The sequence below is a fragment of the Heterostelium album genome (genome assembly GCF_000004825.1).
Source record: "Heterostelium album PN500 unplaced genomic scaffold PPL_scaffold6, whole genome shotgun sequence".
Lineage (NCBI taxonomy): Eukaryota > Evosea > Eumycetozoa > Acytosteliales > Acytosteliaceae > Heterostelium > Heterostelium album.
Window position 1 is genome coordinate 680752 of NW_008805068.1, and position 15628 is coordinate 696379.

At 30.5% G+C, this 15628-nt stretch overlaps 7 protein-coding genes across 7 annotated transcripts; 1 reads left to right on the forward strand and 6 right to left on the reverse strand.

Moving 5' to 3' along the window:
- Positions 1-26: 26 nt before the first annotated feature.
- PPL_06849 (uncharacterized protein) lies at positions 27-1358 on the reverse strand (the record flags this gene model as incomplete). The annotated part of the gene is made up of 6 exons (XM_020577700.1): positions 27-101; positions 166-243; positions 312-394; positions 416-453; positions 515-897; positions 984-1358. The coding sequence occupies 6 exons, from the start codon at positions 1356-1358 to the stop codon at positions 27-29; spliced, it is 1032 nt and encodes a 343-aa protein (XP_020432148.1).
- A 310-nt stretch (positions 1359-1668) lies between these two features.
- Positions 1669-5012, reverse strand: PPL_06850 (uncharacterized protein; the record flags this gene model as incomplete). Its single annotated transcript, XM_020577701.1, has 9 exons — positions 1669-1691; positions 2079-2330; positions 2419-3121; positions 3146-3415; positions 3490-3533; positions 3606-3669; positions 3759-4109; positions 4494-4661; positions 4773-5012. The coding sequence occupies 9 exons, from the start codon at positions 5010-5012 to the stop codon at positions 1669-1671; spliced, it is 2115 nt and encodes a 704-aa protein (XP_020432149.1).
- A 769-nt stretch (positions 5013-5781) lies between these two features.
- Positions 5782-7152, reverse strand: PPL_06851 (tetratricopeptide repeat protein; the record flags this gene model as incomplete). Its single annotated transcript, XM_020577702.1, has 5 exons — positions 5782-5961; positions 6071-6211; positions 6284-6511; positions 6651-6972; positions 7091-7152. The coding sequence occupies 5 exons, from the start codon at positions 7150-7152 to the stop codon at positions 5782-5784; spliced, it is 933 nt and encodes a 310-aa protein (XP_020432150.1).
- A 241-nt stretch (positions 7153-7393) lies between these two features.
- PPL_06852 (ABC transporter-related protein) lies at positions 7394-7885 on the forward strand (the record flags this gene model as incomplete). Its single annotated transcript, XM_020577703.1, has 1 exon — positions 7394-7885. The coding sequence occupies one exon, from the start codon at positions 7394-7396 to the stop codon at positions 7883-7885; it is 492 nt and encodes a 163-aa protein (XP_020432151.1).
- A 385-nt stretch (positions 7886-8270) lies between these two features.
- PPL_06853 (uncharacterized protein) lies at positions 8271-9073 on the reverse strand (the record flags this gene model as incomplete). Its single annotated transcript, XM_020577704.1, has 2 exons — positions 8271-8402; positions 8747-9073. 2 exons carry the CDS (start codon positions 9071-9073, stop codon positions 8271-8273), a joined length of 459 nt encoding a protein of 152 aa, XP_020432152.1.
- Positions 9074-9522: 449 nt separating this feature from the next.
- Positions 9523-10504, reverse strand: PPL_06854 (SDR family oxidoreductase; the record flags this gene model as incomplete). Its single annotated transcript, XM_020577705.1, has 2 exons — positions 9523-9825; positions 9914-10504. 2 exons carry the CDS (start codon positions 10502-10504, stop codon positions 9523-9525), a joined length of 894 nt encoding a protein of 297 aa, XP_020432153.1.
- Positions 10505-11833: 1329 nt separating this feature from the next.
- PPL_06855 (ABC transporter A family protein) lies at positions 11834-15608 on the reverse strand (the record flags this gene model as incomplete). Its single annotated transcript, XM_020577706.1, has 9 exons — positions 11834-12230; positions 12322-12953; positions 13028-13187; positions 13266-13527; positions 13595-14020; positions 14093-14732; positions 14820-14867; positions 15090-15115; positions 15560-15608. 9 exons carry the CDS (start codon positions 15606-15608, stop codon positions 11834-11836), a joined length of 2640 nt encoding a protein of 879 aa, XP_020432154.1.
- Positions 15609-15628: the final 20 nt, after the last annotated feature.

Sequence of the window (15628 nt, forward strand, 5' to 3'; positions counted from 1 at the left end):
TTCTATCTTTTATTGTTATCTGTGACTCAAAAAAATTTAACAATATCAATTGTACCTAAAGCAAATAATGGTTGTAAATCTGTTTTTGTAATATTTGAATTCTATAAAGATGTTTAATTAGTTTCTAATTTACCAAATACATATTAATTAATATTTTGTACATACTGATGTTAATATTAACTTTGTTAAATGCTTTGAATATTGATTAATATTTTCAATTGATATAGGTGTAATATTTGATCTCTGTTCAATATAAATGATATTCATTAGTAAAATTACTTCTTTTAAGAAAATATAAAGTTTATAATTACCTCTAAGATTAATATATTTAAACTACTACAATTAATGAGTATTGGTAAAAGTTGTTCATCGTTGATCAGTGTACTACTTAAATCTAAATGATTAATAAATTTACTTCTTGAAAAGATTTTATTGATCATTGGTAAATCGAGACTATAAACAATAATGCAATTAATATATATGTATATTGATTTGATGTTATTAAGTTACTTACTTCCAAGATTTCAAAGACAGTGAAAGTAAATTTGGAAAATAAACATCAGTAGAATCGCCACCATCGGTGTTTGAGAGATCCAAAGATAGTAGGTTTGACGAAGATGCACTTATATTCGATACTTCTCTACAGTGAGAGATATCCAGTGACTTTAAATTTTGACATGATTCGAATATGAGGTTGACAATATCACTAGTTAACCACTGGTTATTAGTAATACTAAGTCGTTCTAGATGTATTAAATTCATCGCAATTGCACCAATATCCTCTCCTGTCATCTTTGACAATGAATATAAATGTAACTCTTTCATATTCTTGTATGTACATAGCTTATCGACGATTGTTTTGTGAAACAGATTATCCTTATATCTTCCACTTAATGACTAATTTAATGCAATGTTTAATATTAATATTAGGTTATTTATGATTTAGAACTGCAGTTTAATTTTAAACTATTATTTTTACTTACCAAATAATTAAGAGAAGGACATGACTCTAAGAATCTAAGAAACATAAATGATTCAATTGAACCAGGAAGTGAAAGTGATGTGATCGATGAAAGATATCGAAGTATCATAATGGTATTTGTATTCGATCGAAGTGTAGGCAGTTTAAGAGAAAGTAGTTTTGGTATTTCCGGTATTTGTTCCTCTTGTTGTGGTGGTGGTAGTTGTTCTTCTGTATATTCGTTGGCAGTTATCGTCGTTGTCGTTGTTGTTGTTGGTGTGATAGTCGGTGGTAGACATCCTTTAAATAAACCATTGATAAAGTTTATAGTGATACATTGATCTATTGAGAGATGTTTCAATCGTGACAGTAGGTAGGCATTGGCAAGGTATGACATTGACTTATCGGTTAGTTGGTAGCAACCATCGAGAATAACACTGTCTATGAATGGCACCTGGTGTCCATCTCTATAATACTGATTGAGAAGCTGTGCCAATTTGAAGAGATGAGTGTCTGTGAAATGAATCATCCGTGCAAGGTTAATAGTGCACCACCTGTTTGATCGCAAGAAAAACCCACGGTATCTCTTACAAGTATTTCCAAACGCTAAGAAATCTGGAAAACTATCTATAAAAGATACTAATACTTCGAATAGATAATTTTGAAATAATAATTGATTATCTTTCATATTAATAGAAATAATATTATTATATTGAATATTTTATGATCACTATTAAAAAAAAAAAGTAAGATTTCAATCAAGTCATAGGAAAACCCAGGGAAGAAAATATTAAAAAAAAAAAAAACATATTTTTGATCCTGGTTGACCTTATTATCAAATGTAGTTAACTATGTATCAAAGCCCAAAAATATAATCAAAATTTTAAATAAAAACATAATAATTATTTTTAATTTTAATTGTTATTTGTAAATAAAAAAAATCTAAGTTTATTTGATTGTTTATAAAGAAAATAGAATAGACCATTCTAAAAACAAATAAAATTTATTATGATTTAATGTTCTCAGTTTAATGTTTATTATTGAATTGTATTTTGATTTTAACTTTGATTGTAACATTTTGGTTAAATCAAGGATTTGAATTTCAAAGTGAATTCACCAATGATGATTACGTCGTTATCTTTAATTCTGTAAGGTGAGACTACATTTACTTTTTTGCCGTTGATGATGTAGAATTTGTTTCTACCGATATTGGTCAACTTGAAACTCTTGGAACCTTCAACAAAACTAATACAACAATGGTATCTTGAAACTACCTTTGATGGTAAATTAATATCGATTTCCTCGTGTTTCTTTGTTAATCTTCCAAGAACTGTATTACTCTTTGAAATCTTGATTACTTGATTGGTTTCTACATATAATTATTAAAGTGATAATATAATATATTAATTTGTTAATGAAAGTTCAAAGTTCATTACTTATTATAATATAAATCATACCTTTGATTGTTATCTCTGCAATTGGGTTTGGATATGTTACTGAAGGTACATCTGATATTACGATATTTTCTTTCTTGTTGTTTGTATTGCTATTGCCAGAAGTACTCTGTACTTCTGATATATTATTGACGTGTTGTATGGTCGGTGTTGGTATAGGTGTTTGAGTATTTACTGTTGAAATCGGTGAGATTGGATTACTGTTGGTCTTTGTTGCTGAAAGTAAAGGTGATTTCGAAGGTGAAGGTATTTTAAGTTTAAGGTTAAGTTTTCCTGGACTCTCTTGAATAGCTGATCGTATATTTTGTTGTTGACTATGTTGTTGTTGTTGTGGTTCGTGTGAAGTTGTTTCTTTTACATTATTATTTATTGCTGCTTTTGGTGTTGTTGTGGTTGTCGTTGTCGTTGTAATATCTATTATATCATTGTTATCACCAACACTACTATTATTATTACTATTATCATCATGAATGACAATAGGTGATGATACTATAGATGGTGGTGATGCCGATAGCGGTGACATAGATGAAGGTGTACTACTACTTGTAATAGTTGGTGGAGATGTATTTGTTTTGCTCGGTGTCGTCTTCTTTCTCTTTACATTTCTATTGTTTTCACTTTGAGCATCTCCATTTAATCTAGTTGTTTGTTGTTGTTGTTGATGTTCCATCATTTGTTGATATTGTTGTTGTTGTTGTGTGTTCCTCTTTATAAAAATATTATTATATACAGCATTTTCTCGTTCTTGTTGCATGCTCTGCAGTCTCTCACGCATCTCTAGTTGTCTATCGATTTCCTTTTGTCTATGTTGCAATTCGCTAGTGTTCAACGCTTGAAGATGTTCAGAACGTATCTGAAAGATCTGACCGTTGATCTGCATCAAACGCTGCCACGCCAGAAACTGTGTGAACAAAGGTGACAATGAAGAAAGTACAAATGAGTTGCAATTATCGATTGGATTTGTTGCTAAATCTGTTGGAAACAATCCGAATTCCGATGGCTAAACAAAAATAACATAATTATATTAATCAGCTGATTTGTTTCGTTTCATTACATTTCAATTGAAATACAAACCATTGAAGCAACGGAAAGTCTTCTCTGTTCAGTGAGTAATTGATCTAATCTATTTAAATTATCGTTGTCATTCGGTATTCGATTCGATTCTCTCGGTGCTCCTTTTAATATATTACTGTTGTCTTTACCAAATAGATCTTCCAAGAGCTGATGATCGTAATAATCTTTCATTGAAAGATTCTATCATTAATAATAATAATAATAATAATAATAGCAATAACATATATGTTAGTTTATAATATAGATTATCTAATGATAATTTAACATACATTTCCATAGATATTCTCGTAGAATGGATCTTTATAAGTTGGTTTATATCTGTTTTGAAAGGTTATCTTTTTCGTGCCGGACGGTGTGAAATCCAAGGTGAATTTATCACTTAGAAATGGAGATGATATATTTCTTCGGTTATAATTCTGTTGTAATTGTTGTTGTTTATATTTATCGGTATTATTATTATTGCTGTAGTTGTTATTACTTCCATTTTGTCTATGATAGGCAATAGGTGAATTCCGTTCGGAACTAGAATCTGGATGTAGTGGATGTAGATGGCATCCCCACCGAAGAGGAACATCGATCAATGGTGGTTCCAAACAATAGGTATGTGATGCATTCGTACACTTATTAACAAAACATTCTAATAGTTGCTCTGGATTATCATTGGAATCGCATATATTACATTTCGCATTCTTTCTTCTTTTGTTTCCTGTTGTTTTTGTTTTGCAATATTACATTATATTATATTAATAAACATGTTGTTGCTGCTGCTGCTACTGTTGTTTTTAATAAATAGATTTTCTGTCTATCATCAATATCGTACCTATAAAGTAATCTCTTGGCAATTCGAATGCTTCTGGATTCATAGATGCTAACTTTTCAAATAGATTACTAAATAGTGTATGTCCATAATATCCTTTTGGTTTTGGTTTCTTAAAGGATATATTTGTTAGCTGTTTGTTTGTTTGTTTGACAAATTGTTTGAAAATGAAAAGAGATAAACTTACGATCTTATTGGTACATCTCGTACAGTACCAATCACCATCGGGTACTTCGGGATTGGGTGGATTCAAACAAAGTAGATGAAAAGAAAGCTCACAGTTTTCACAGCATAACAAATCACCTCCATCTCTACATGAGTAACAAAAGTCATTGTTCACCAAACCAGCAGAATTCTAACAATGAATCAACGAATGAATGATAAATGAATGAATAAATGAATGATTAGTATAATTTCAAAATGGGATGGGAATGAAATCGTTGGTTGGATGATTTTAAATGCTTACAACTTCATCACTCTTTTCATCTAACACATAGAAATGTTCGTTCTCCTTATTTTTTCCTTTCTCTTTTTGGATGTTCTGTTTCGATTCACGTTCTTGCTCCTGTTTACGTTTCATTGTTAGGGCGGCACGTCTACTGGTAACTCCGATTTCATGCGTTGGAATAACAACACCGGTGCTAACACTCCCACTCCCACTGCCAACACCGTTATTCGTTGTTGTTGTTGTTGTTGCCGTAGACATTGTTATTTATATCTTCAAATACAACTACTTCTATTTCTTCTATCCACTTTTATCTCTATCTATATATTGTTCAAAAAAAAAAAACAAAAAACAAAAACACTTCTTTTATTTTTTTTTGTTTTTGTTTTAAAACTTTCTGAACAACTTTGTTAACTTTGCAAAAAAGCAACAATCTCTCTCTCTTTGTATAAAGAGTTATATTGATTAAAAGTTTGTACTTCCTTAATAAACTTATCTCCAATATGTGTTGTTTAATTGAGTTGATTGTTGGATGATATGATAATGTTTTTGTTAAAAAAAAAAAAAAACAAAATAGGACTAGTTCGAATCTCGGTTCGGAATAAAATTGTAATGTTATTTAGGAACGGACAATGGACAGTCCTTTGTTATATGATTATATAATAATAATTATAATAAGTTAGATAGATACTACTTTATCAAATATTTATCAAATATTTGTATAAAACAAAAAAATAAAAAATGGAATGAAAGGAAATAGGGTTTAAACCTAAACTCTATGGGCAGTAATTCGCCATTACTTTTGGCTGGTGATTTTTTTGTTTTTTCTTTTTCAAGGTCAAAGTAGTAAATAATGAGAAAACAACAACAACTCCTCTTGATTTAATCTGTCCAACAGACTATGTTTGCTTTATTAAAAGTTATTATGCTTGCTTGTTGTATATATCTAATAAATAATCAGTTATGATTAAAATTAGGTTGTTTTTGGGTTGTATGTTTTGTTATGTTTTGTTATGTTATGATATGTTTTTTAGTCCTGTTGTTTGATGTTGGTGCTATTGATGAATGCAGTGACCAATGGTAGTTTAGTTGGTGAATATTTCGATGTTATCTGTTTTAATTCATTCTGTGCCCAATTGTACAATTCAATTTGATGTTCATTCAACTTTGCTAAAGATCCACCAGAACTATTACAATATGCATACATACTCTGTATTGGTTTAATTAACATTGTTTTTGTTGTTATCATTAGTATATTATCTTTTTATATCATTATATATATAATATATATATATATATATTTATATTTTAAATATTACCATTATAATACCATAGATAGATGATAAATTGGTTGGTGGATAGGAATTGTTTGGTTCATTAGAAATGTTCAATTCTAATGAATGTGTATAATATTTCAATGCTACAATATAGTTATCTGCACCACCAATACTGTATATAATCTATAAAGAATAAAGATAAAAAGTTAATACTGTCTTAAGTTATTATTATTATTATTTAACAACGCTACATACATCAGCATATTTTGAATAGAGAACATGATTAATTGGTTGAATGAGAATGAGTTCCTCATAGCAGAAAGCAGCGTTTCTATAAGAGAGTAATCTGATGTGTAGCGATGCCAATTCCAACCATGCTTCGAAATCACCCATGAAAATCTGAAGGAATGTATTCAATAGTGTAATGGCTTGCGAGTAATTTCCGTTTGATTTAAGAATTGCAATCTGTCTCTTCATTGATAACTATTTATAATTATAATTATAATTAATATTAGTATTAGTACAGTAGCTATGTTGTAAACAATAACAATATAGTTTTTTATTTTACTTGATAATAATTATAACAAAAACAATAATAATAATAATAATAATAATAACATACCATATCAGCAGGATACTTCTCTAAGATATTTGAATAGATTTCATTTGCTCTAGAGTAGACATTCTGACACTCGTATAGCATTGCTTGTAATCTCTGTACTCTAACACTGTCTTTACCAAACTTTAGTTTTAGTAGATCGATCAATTCACCAGCTTCTCTTTTTCTACTGCAATCCAATAAACTTAGAATAACTTGTTCAACAACATCATATACTGAATAGATGTTATTATTATTATTATTAATTAAAACAAAATAAGTATACAGTATATGAATAATATGAATGAATGAATAGTTAGTTAACATACCTTCATTTGAATTTATACTATTGAAATGTTTAGTAACTAATATATAACCATTTTGTGAAACCAATACGGGTACTCTCAGTTTAGACTGTCGCAGGAATCGCAATGCATTTATAACCAACTTGGTGTCGAATGTACTTGATTTTTGAATTCTTATTTTGATAGTCACTTAACTCCAATAGATATGATGTCTCTGCCATCCTTTTTCTCTTTTCTATCTATAATATTATAAATAAATAGTATAGATCTTCTATCTTCGCTTTTTAATAAAATTTGATTGTGTTTAGGTGAAGTTAAATTTGATCATAAAAAAAACAAAAAAAAAAAAAAATTTGGCCATATTATTACAGTTCTTCATTATTTTTTTTTATTTAATTTGGTTGGTTGAATAAATATGATCTCCAAAAACATCCAAAATAAGCACGTGCACTCATAAAGTTGATGTGTCAACAGATCCACCCAACCAAGGGTGAGGTTCGTAAGCACGGTCATCTCAAGATCGCTCGTTACCATCAGCATGCCGCCGAAGCTTTGGATCTCACAATGACTCCACTCGATTTTATCAAGAAATCCTTCCCACAATACGAGAAGGACACAGAAGAGTGGAGACGTGAGATCGGTCGTTTCGGTGTCACCGGTAAGTCACAGACCGAGGCAATCGGTTGCATGAGTGACGGTGTCAAGAGTCGTCTCATCTTTTGTATGATGGCTTTGGAGAACCCACATATGCTATTGTTGGACGAGCCAACTAACCATTTGGATATGGAGTGTATCGACGCTCTTGCCGAGGCCATCAACGAATTCCCAGGTGGTATGGTACTTGTAAGTCACGATTTTAGATTGATTTCCCAAGTCTTTCAGTCTATTTGGGTTTGCGATAACAAGACTATTGCTCTATGGAAGGGTGACATCACAAGTTATAAGAACACTTGAAGAGCCAAATCAAATTCACATAAATAAAATATTTTTTTTGCCATTTTTAAACAACTAAAACAATTACAAGTTGACTACTTGAAGCCACCGGGACATGTTGCATTCCAAAACATTGAAATCAATCGAATTGTTGGAAAAAATTTTATTTTATTTTTAATATATTATATTACCTTTTAAGAACACAGACAGTCACTTATATACAAAGAAAAAATAGTTTTCTTTATGCACTGAGTCTCTGGTACTGCGGATTGTTCCTACACACAGCATTTATTCATCATAAAATATTTGATTCTTATTGCAACTATAGAGAATCCATTATCATGTAAACTGATTAACCATGTTATTTGCCTGATATCAATAACGACAAATGATGGTTGCACATTAATCAATTAGATATATTTAAAATAATGTTTAAATCAACTTGGTCAGGTCTTTCTTTGAATAACAACTTGAGGATTTCAAGATCACCACAGCATGCAACCAATATATTCTGTTGTCTGATGATAGTCTTAATGTTCTGTTTGATAAGAGGAATTTGAAAACTTCAATGTCATTACCTTCAAGTTTAATTTTTAAAGGTAGATTGGAAATAGTTTCGTTTCTATTGTTTAGGAGAAAGACCTACCATTTTTAGATGTCCTCTGCAAACTGCTAAATGAATGACTTGACTTCCTGTCGGACCTTCAATTCGATGAATGTGAAGAAATTCAACAGAATCTAAATGTCCATTGGTCGCTGCAAGATCAAAGGCATCAGTTCGATTAAAGTGCAAAAACTTTAAAATATCCAATTGTCCTGCCAAATCCATCAAAAGACGTTTTTTTTTCTACGAATTCTTCAATTAAACCCCAAAGCTCCAACATCAAAAGCACTTCCATATTTGACTTTGTTATGAATGAATTCGACTATTGAAAGATGACCATAGCGAACAGCTCGTTCTAAAATTGGTCTGATATACAAATCTTCTGGAAACATATTGTATACCAATTCATTGAGATCTAACGCTCCCATTCGAGCAGCAATATACAAAGAATGTGTAAAGAGTTCTTTAAATAATACATAAGTACTACTTTCAGGTGAGCTACTATCCTTTAGTTTACTTGTTCTTTCTCTTCTTTGATATCCAATAGAGCAATTGATCTCGAACATTAGTGTTGAATAACTGTTTGTATCTCTCGTGATAACCATATATATAATTATTGAATTTTTTGTTAAAATTTATTATTTTGGTATAAAAAAGTTTGATATCGATATTAAATATTTAAGTTTATATAAACTTTTGAGTAAAAAAATGAGAAATCGTAAAAAAACAAATGAAAATAAAATCAAATACTTTTATTAAAGTTGTAGACAAGGTGGCTGCACTTTTAACATGATTGTCTTCTAATGTATACTGGAATAAGCAAAGCTATTCGAAAAGTAAAATATTTACACGAAAAAATCGTTGTTTACTTTTATCTAACTATTAATTCCACACTACAATATATAAAAGTTGAAACTAAAGTTTTTGTCTCACTAAATTGTCCTAGGCTTGAACGTTGAATGATCACAATCAATAAATAAAAATAATTAAATTTAAAAGTTAAAAAAAAAATTTTTTTATTTAAAAATAAATGATTATTATTATTTGTAGTAATTCAAATCGATGGAATTGTTTGTGAATCTGTTGGTGTATCAAATCCAGTCTTTGTGGTGTATTCTTCCCATCTCTTTTGATCTTTGACCATCTGATCGATTTTAGTGTGAACCAATTTGTTTACTTCTGGACACACATAGAGATGACTGGTATCATCACCTTCAGATTGGTAGACTCGAATTAAAAGATCCAATATTTTTGATGGATCTCCATTTTGTTTTCCACTGTACTGAACAGCAAAATCCAATGTACCATGAACTTGTTTGTATGCTTCAATCTTGTTTATTGGTTTATATTCATCAGTCTTTTTGTTTTTAAATAAATAATAAAGAATTAATATCAATCGATCAATTTTTTAAAATCATAACTATAAATCAATCTGTAATACCTACTCCTAAAAAACCAGTTCTAAATGGACCTAAATTGACAGTGGTTACTCTAACACCTAATGGTTTGACTTCACGTGCATAGGATTCCGACAGTCCATCGAGTGCAAATTTAGTGGCACTATAGGCACTGTGTCCAATGACACCTTGGAGTCCTGCCATAGAAGACATGTTGAATACATATCCAGATTGTTGATTTCTAAAGATTGGTGAAACATTTCTGAGGACATTGAACACAGAGAATAGATTGGTGTCGAAATTGGCACGAACATTTTTGTCAGAGTTCTCTTCTAATGCTCCTGAAATAGCGAATCCTGCATTATTAACGACAACATCGATTCTACCGAATTTAGTGAGAGAATCATTCAATGATTGCTTAACACTCTCTTCATTGACCAAATCAACCTCTACAGCCAAGAAACGATCGTTGTCAACAAGCGAACCAACTGCACCAATCAACTGTTGTTTATCTCTTGATGTACCAACCACTTTGAATCCATAGGCCAACAAATTCTTTACCAATTCCAATCCGATACCCTTTGAAGCACCAGTAACATACCATACTTTATCGACTGACTTGATTTCTAAACTTGACATTATTGTTTTATTTGTTTATTTATTTAAAAGGTAATAATATTTATGCAAAAAATAGTTAATTATTTATAATTATATATTTATATTTAATTTAATTTGATATATATTTACATTGTGAAAGTCTTTTATTTATAGTAAAAGCATAGTTTGATTTCTAATGAAAGTGCAAATTAGAATGATAATCTAACAAAATAAATAAAATGGAATTTTGAATCGACATCTGACTATATCAAACAAGCACCATATGTTGTTGGGCTTATGACACGATTATGACTTACCCACCATTCAAACAAACTGGATCATGCTTGTAACCATAAATCGAATAAAAAAAAAAAAACCACCTCCAGATCACATTAACCCCACTAATTTTTAATTTTTACTTTTTTTCGCAATGTGCAGGCGAAAGTGGTGAGTAGCCAGTTTTGTTTTGTGTTCATTCGATTTAATTAAAAATTTATTAATAAATAGTAATTGTTAACTAAAATTATACGGAGTGACACTCCCAAAGATTAGTATGTAAAAATGAAAAAATATTCGTATGGGTCAAAAATGGCTCGATGATATTTTAATGAAATTTCAACCAATTTGCAAATAAAATGAGTTTTGTTTGAGGTCTGCCTATTTTCTTTGGGGTGGTATTATTTTGACTCTTCGAATGTCTGCTTCTTTTCTTTGGGGTGGTATCATCACTGTTGGAGGTGGATTCAGGGATTGGAGCAGTACATGTATCATCAGTTGGTGTGGACTGACTCTTTGAATTGGCATCATTGGTTAGTATTCTTTAGGTATCGTTGAAGAAGTTGGGTATACGATGATTTTGAAGTTTTGTTGATTGCGTCAAGCAAAGAGATAAAAAAGTTTGAATGAGTGGATTTGGTAATAATAAACAAGATTTCCATCAAAGCCAAGACATCTCCAGATTTACATTATTATTTACTAGAAATTAAGTGAAACCAAAAAATAATTTAATACCCTGGATATTCTATCCAACAAAAGTCTCTAAAGAAACCAAAACTGGTCCTTGGCTAATCTTCAGGCGAGGTAATCATTATCCATCGAACAATTTCTACGGAAAAAATAGAACATTGATCCATGGTCTTTTATTCAATGGTAGTGAAAAAAGGGTGTAAAAAGTTCAAAACCACACTAATTTGAATAAAATCACCTGTAATTCATAATAAATACTATAATTACAAAATAACCAATTTTCATCCCATGGTGTCCAACTTTTTTTACAGAACTTTAACAACAAAAACTATAACAATAAGTTAATATTGATTGATTTTTTTTATTTTTTAATTAGCCAATGAAAAATGGAGGATTGGTAGAAATTTATTGATGTGTACTGGTTGCTTCTTCACGTTCAACCATCTTCATAAAGATATCTTCAAGACTGGTTTGACTGACACCCCATTCTTTGATACCGAGTTCATGTTTGTTCTTAGAGATAATATCAAAGATTGTACTGATATCAGAGTCTTTTGGAATCAAGAATATCAATTCATCACTGACTGATTCTTGTTGCATTGCCATTGGGTAGTTGTCAAGTACGAATTTGATGAGTGACGAGCGGAAACCTTCATTCAATGGAACGATTTGCAGTTTGAATCCATTACCGTATCTATTCTTCAAATAGATTGGTGATCCAACACATTGCAATCTACCTGATGCAATAATGGCAATCTTATTGGACAATACATCTGCTTCTTCCATATTATGTGTTGTAATTCTAATAACAATTGTTATAATAAAAATATAAAATAAATTAGTAATCTTAATATTTAACAATGTTTTGTTTGTTTGTTCGTTTGTGTACTTACAAAATAGTTTTATCATGTCTAATATCTTGAATGATATCCCATACACTTCTACGTGCATCTGGATCGAGACCTGTTGATGGTTCGTCGAGGAGAATCAATTTGTTGTTTCCAAGCAATGCAATTGAGATCGAGACACGACGTTTCATACCACCAGACAACTCGGTGATTCTCTTGAATCTATGCTCTTCAAGCTTGACCTTTGCCAACACGTAGTCGATATGTTGGAGAATCTGTTCGTGTGAATCGTACAGACCTTTCAGTTTCGAGTAGAACTCCAAGTGTTGTTGAATGGTCAAGTCATCATAGAGAATATCGTGTTGTGGACAGAATCCAAGGAAATTGTAGATGTCGTGCATTTCATTTCTAATCGATAGACCATTGATGAAAGCATCACCACTCGTTGGTTTATACATACCACCAATGATATGAATGAATGTTGTCTTACCAGCACCGTTTGGTCCGAGCAATCCAAGAATCTCACCTTCACCAGATGTCAAACAAAAGTTAACGAGTGCTTCTTTCACGACACCCTTTGTCTTGTAAGTCTTTTTGATATTGATTGCTTTCAACAAGAACTTTTGATTTGAATTTGCTTTGGTTCTTTCATTTGCACAATCTTGATCTTCTTCAATCTACAAACATATCAAAAAATTACCATATTAATAAACCAAACTAATAATCAAACCTAAAAGTATAAATAACTTACAATATCATCAGTATCATTTACAAGTAATGATGTCTCTTCTAAGAGTTTAGTAGTTTCACCATGTTCATCTTTCTTTTTGAAAAGTTTAATCAATTCTTGAATTGGATAGAATGGTGATAATGTAACACCGAATTCCTTTGGAATAACATTGTTAAAGTAACTATAAATATTGATTGATTTGATTAGTTTAATGATGTTTAAATATTAAATATGATTAATATTTTGATTAATAACTTACACTCCGAGCAAGAAAAATACAATTGCTTCCATTACCAGAGTAACTACGACTTTACCATACTCTGAATAGTTACTTAATGACATCATGTAGTCGTAAGAACCATCGGAAGTACTCAAGGCAATAAAGACAACATAGAGTCCATGTGAAAATGCGAATTGTGGTACCCATAGATATGGAAGTGCGACTGGTTTTAATCTAAATACAAACATATCTAAATTTGAACCAATAGATGGTGCAACCAAAACAAAAATATAAGAAATAACTAAAATTATACCAAGAAATGATTAATACATGGATAGATATCTATTAAAAATGAAAAAGTAACATACTTGCAGATGTTTTCGACTTCCAAAAGAATGCACTAAAGAGGAATGCCAATGATACCAATGAAAATCCATAGACAACAATCAATAAGATAATTCTGAATGGTTCTTTCAAGAAGTATGGAAGTGATCCTGCACAGCCCATGATAATCATTACAGTGGCAATGATAAGGTATAGAATGATAAAGAATAGGTAGTTGGAAAGAATATAGGTAATATTCTTCAAACCCATCATACTCATAACTTGGAACAGCTTCTTCTCTTTCTCTTGAACCAAATTGAATACGAATACTGGGAAGATAAATGTAAAGACAATCGGTAAGAAGAACAATCCCATCATATATGATAATGTATCAATATTGAAATTGACATATACATCAAAATATGTGAGATCTCCATTTATATAATAGTTTTGTCCCAATGTCATTTTAACTATTAAATAAATAATTAAAGTAAGTTAATAAATATAAGCAAACACATAAAATATATTTTTTTTTTACTTACTAAATGCATTGTTTAACATCGATATGAAATCACCATCACTTGAATCCCAATAACTTCTTACGAAATTGTAAGAGTATGGACCATTGTTCATTGCGGTATAGAAGTTCTCGATGGAGTAGTTCAAGATCTTTTGGGAGAGTGAGAGTTCGTTGAATGTAATACCATACGATGGAATGATGTATGAAAAATTATCGAAATTGTATGCATACTTTGGGAAATCGGGAAGCACTGTATTGTAAAAGTAATCGTACATTGCTTCATCGATCGATCCATTGGTTATCTCCTTGAACACTGGAACCGGAATATTGATGTACCCGGTGGAGTTGTAGAGAGTATAGATACCTCCCTTTAAATTACCGAGTAGAGTGGTATTCGGTTGAGAAATATTATTGATACCGGCAGCATCCCAGCCAGCAGGTGGATTCTTGAACCAATAGTAGGTACCGGTTGATTGATCAAAGTTATAGGTACTCTTGTAGACGTTGTACTGTTGATTATCACCGTTGTTTCCATTTTGTTCCATTGCTTTCTTCAATGCATTATTCATCGTAATTAGAACGATCATCAAAAGAATTGGAAAAACCAACTGTGCTACATTTGTTTTGATCTGTCTGAATTGTAATATAAAATTTCTATGCAGCTTTTGAAATATTAAAATATATTATGTGTGTGGAAATTAATTAATAAACTAATCTTGTTTGTTTTAAGTTAACAATTGTTAACATACCAAAGCTGAAATTTGACCTCTAATTGTGATCATTTTTGATCTAGTTATCTATATATATAGTTACTATTATGATATTTATTATATATATTCAAACTTTAGAGAAGTTTGAGTGTGTATTACTGGTAAAGGTTATTATTATTCGAATGATTCAGCTTGGAATTTTCGAGAACCAAACTCCAACTTTAGTTCAGATGTTTGGGCTACTTCCAAAAGATTTGTTGGAAATCTCTGTTAACCTTTCTAGAGGATGGGCAATGCAATTTACTTTACTTTGATTGCCAAGACTAAACTATAGACTATTAATAAATAATTAACTGTTACTGTAAACAAAAAAACTAACTAAATGCGAAGCTTTCTTTATTTTTTTAGTAATGTTAAAGTTTTTTTTGTTTTTACTGTCGATCAATCATATGATTGACTTGCTGATTGTTTTTGGGTATGATAGTTTATTATCGGATAGAAGTGTCTATTTTACTTTGGAATCTAAGAGTGCTCTTAGTTTTAAAAGATTGGTAAGTGCACTTGAAAAAAATCTAGCTTTTTTTGTAAATAAAAAATCAGAATAAATTTAAAAATAAATTTTTGATCAACTGATAACCTGGGATGTGGCCTCCACCACCTTCTACTTTTACTTTCCCACCTCATTTTTTTGTAAAATAATCAATCAACGAAAAATTTTGCATAAATATCTAATCTTAAATTATTTTTTTTCATAAAAAGCTTAGTTTTGCTAAAATTACTTTTTGGTACCAAAATTTGATCAGAACCAAAAAACAAGTCGGTTGTCATCCTATTTTTAATTACAATAA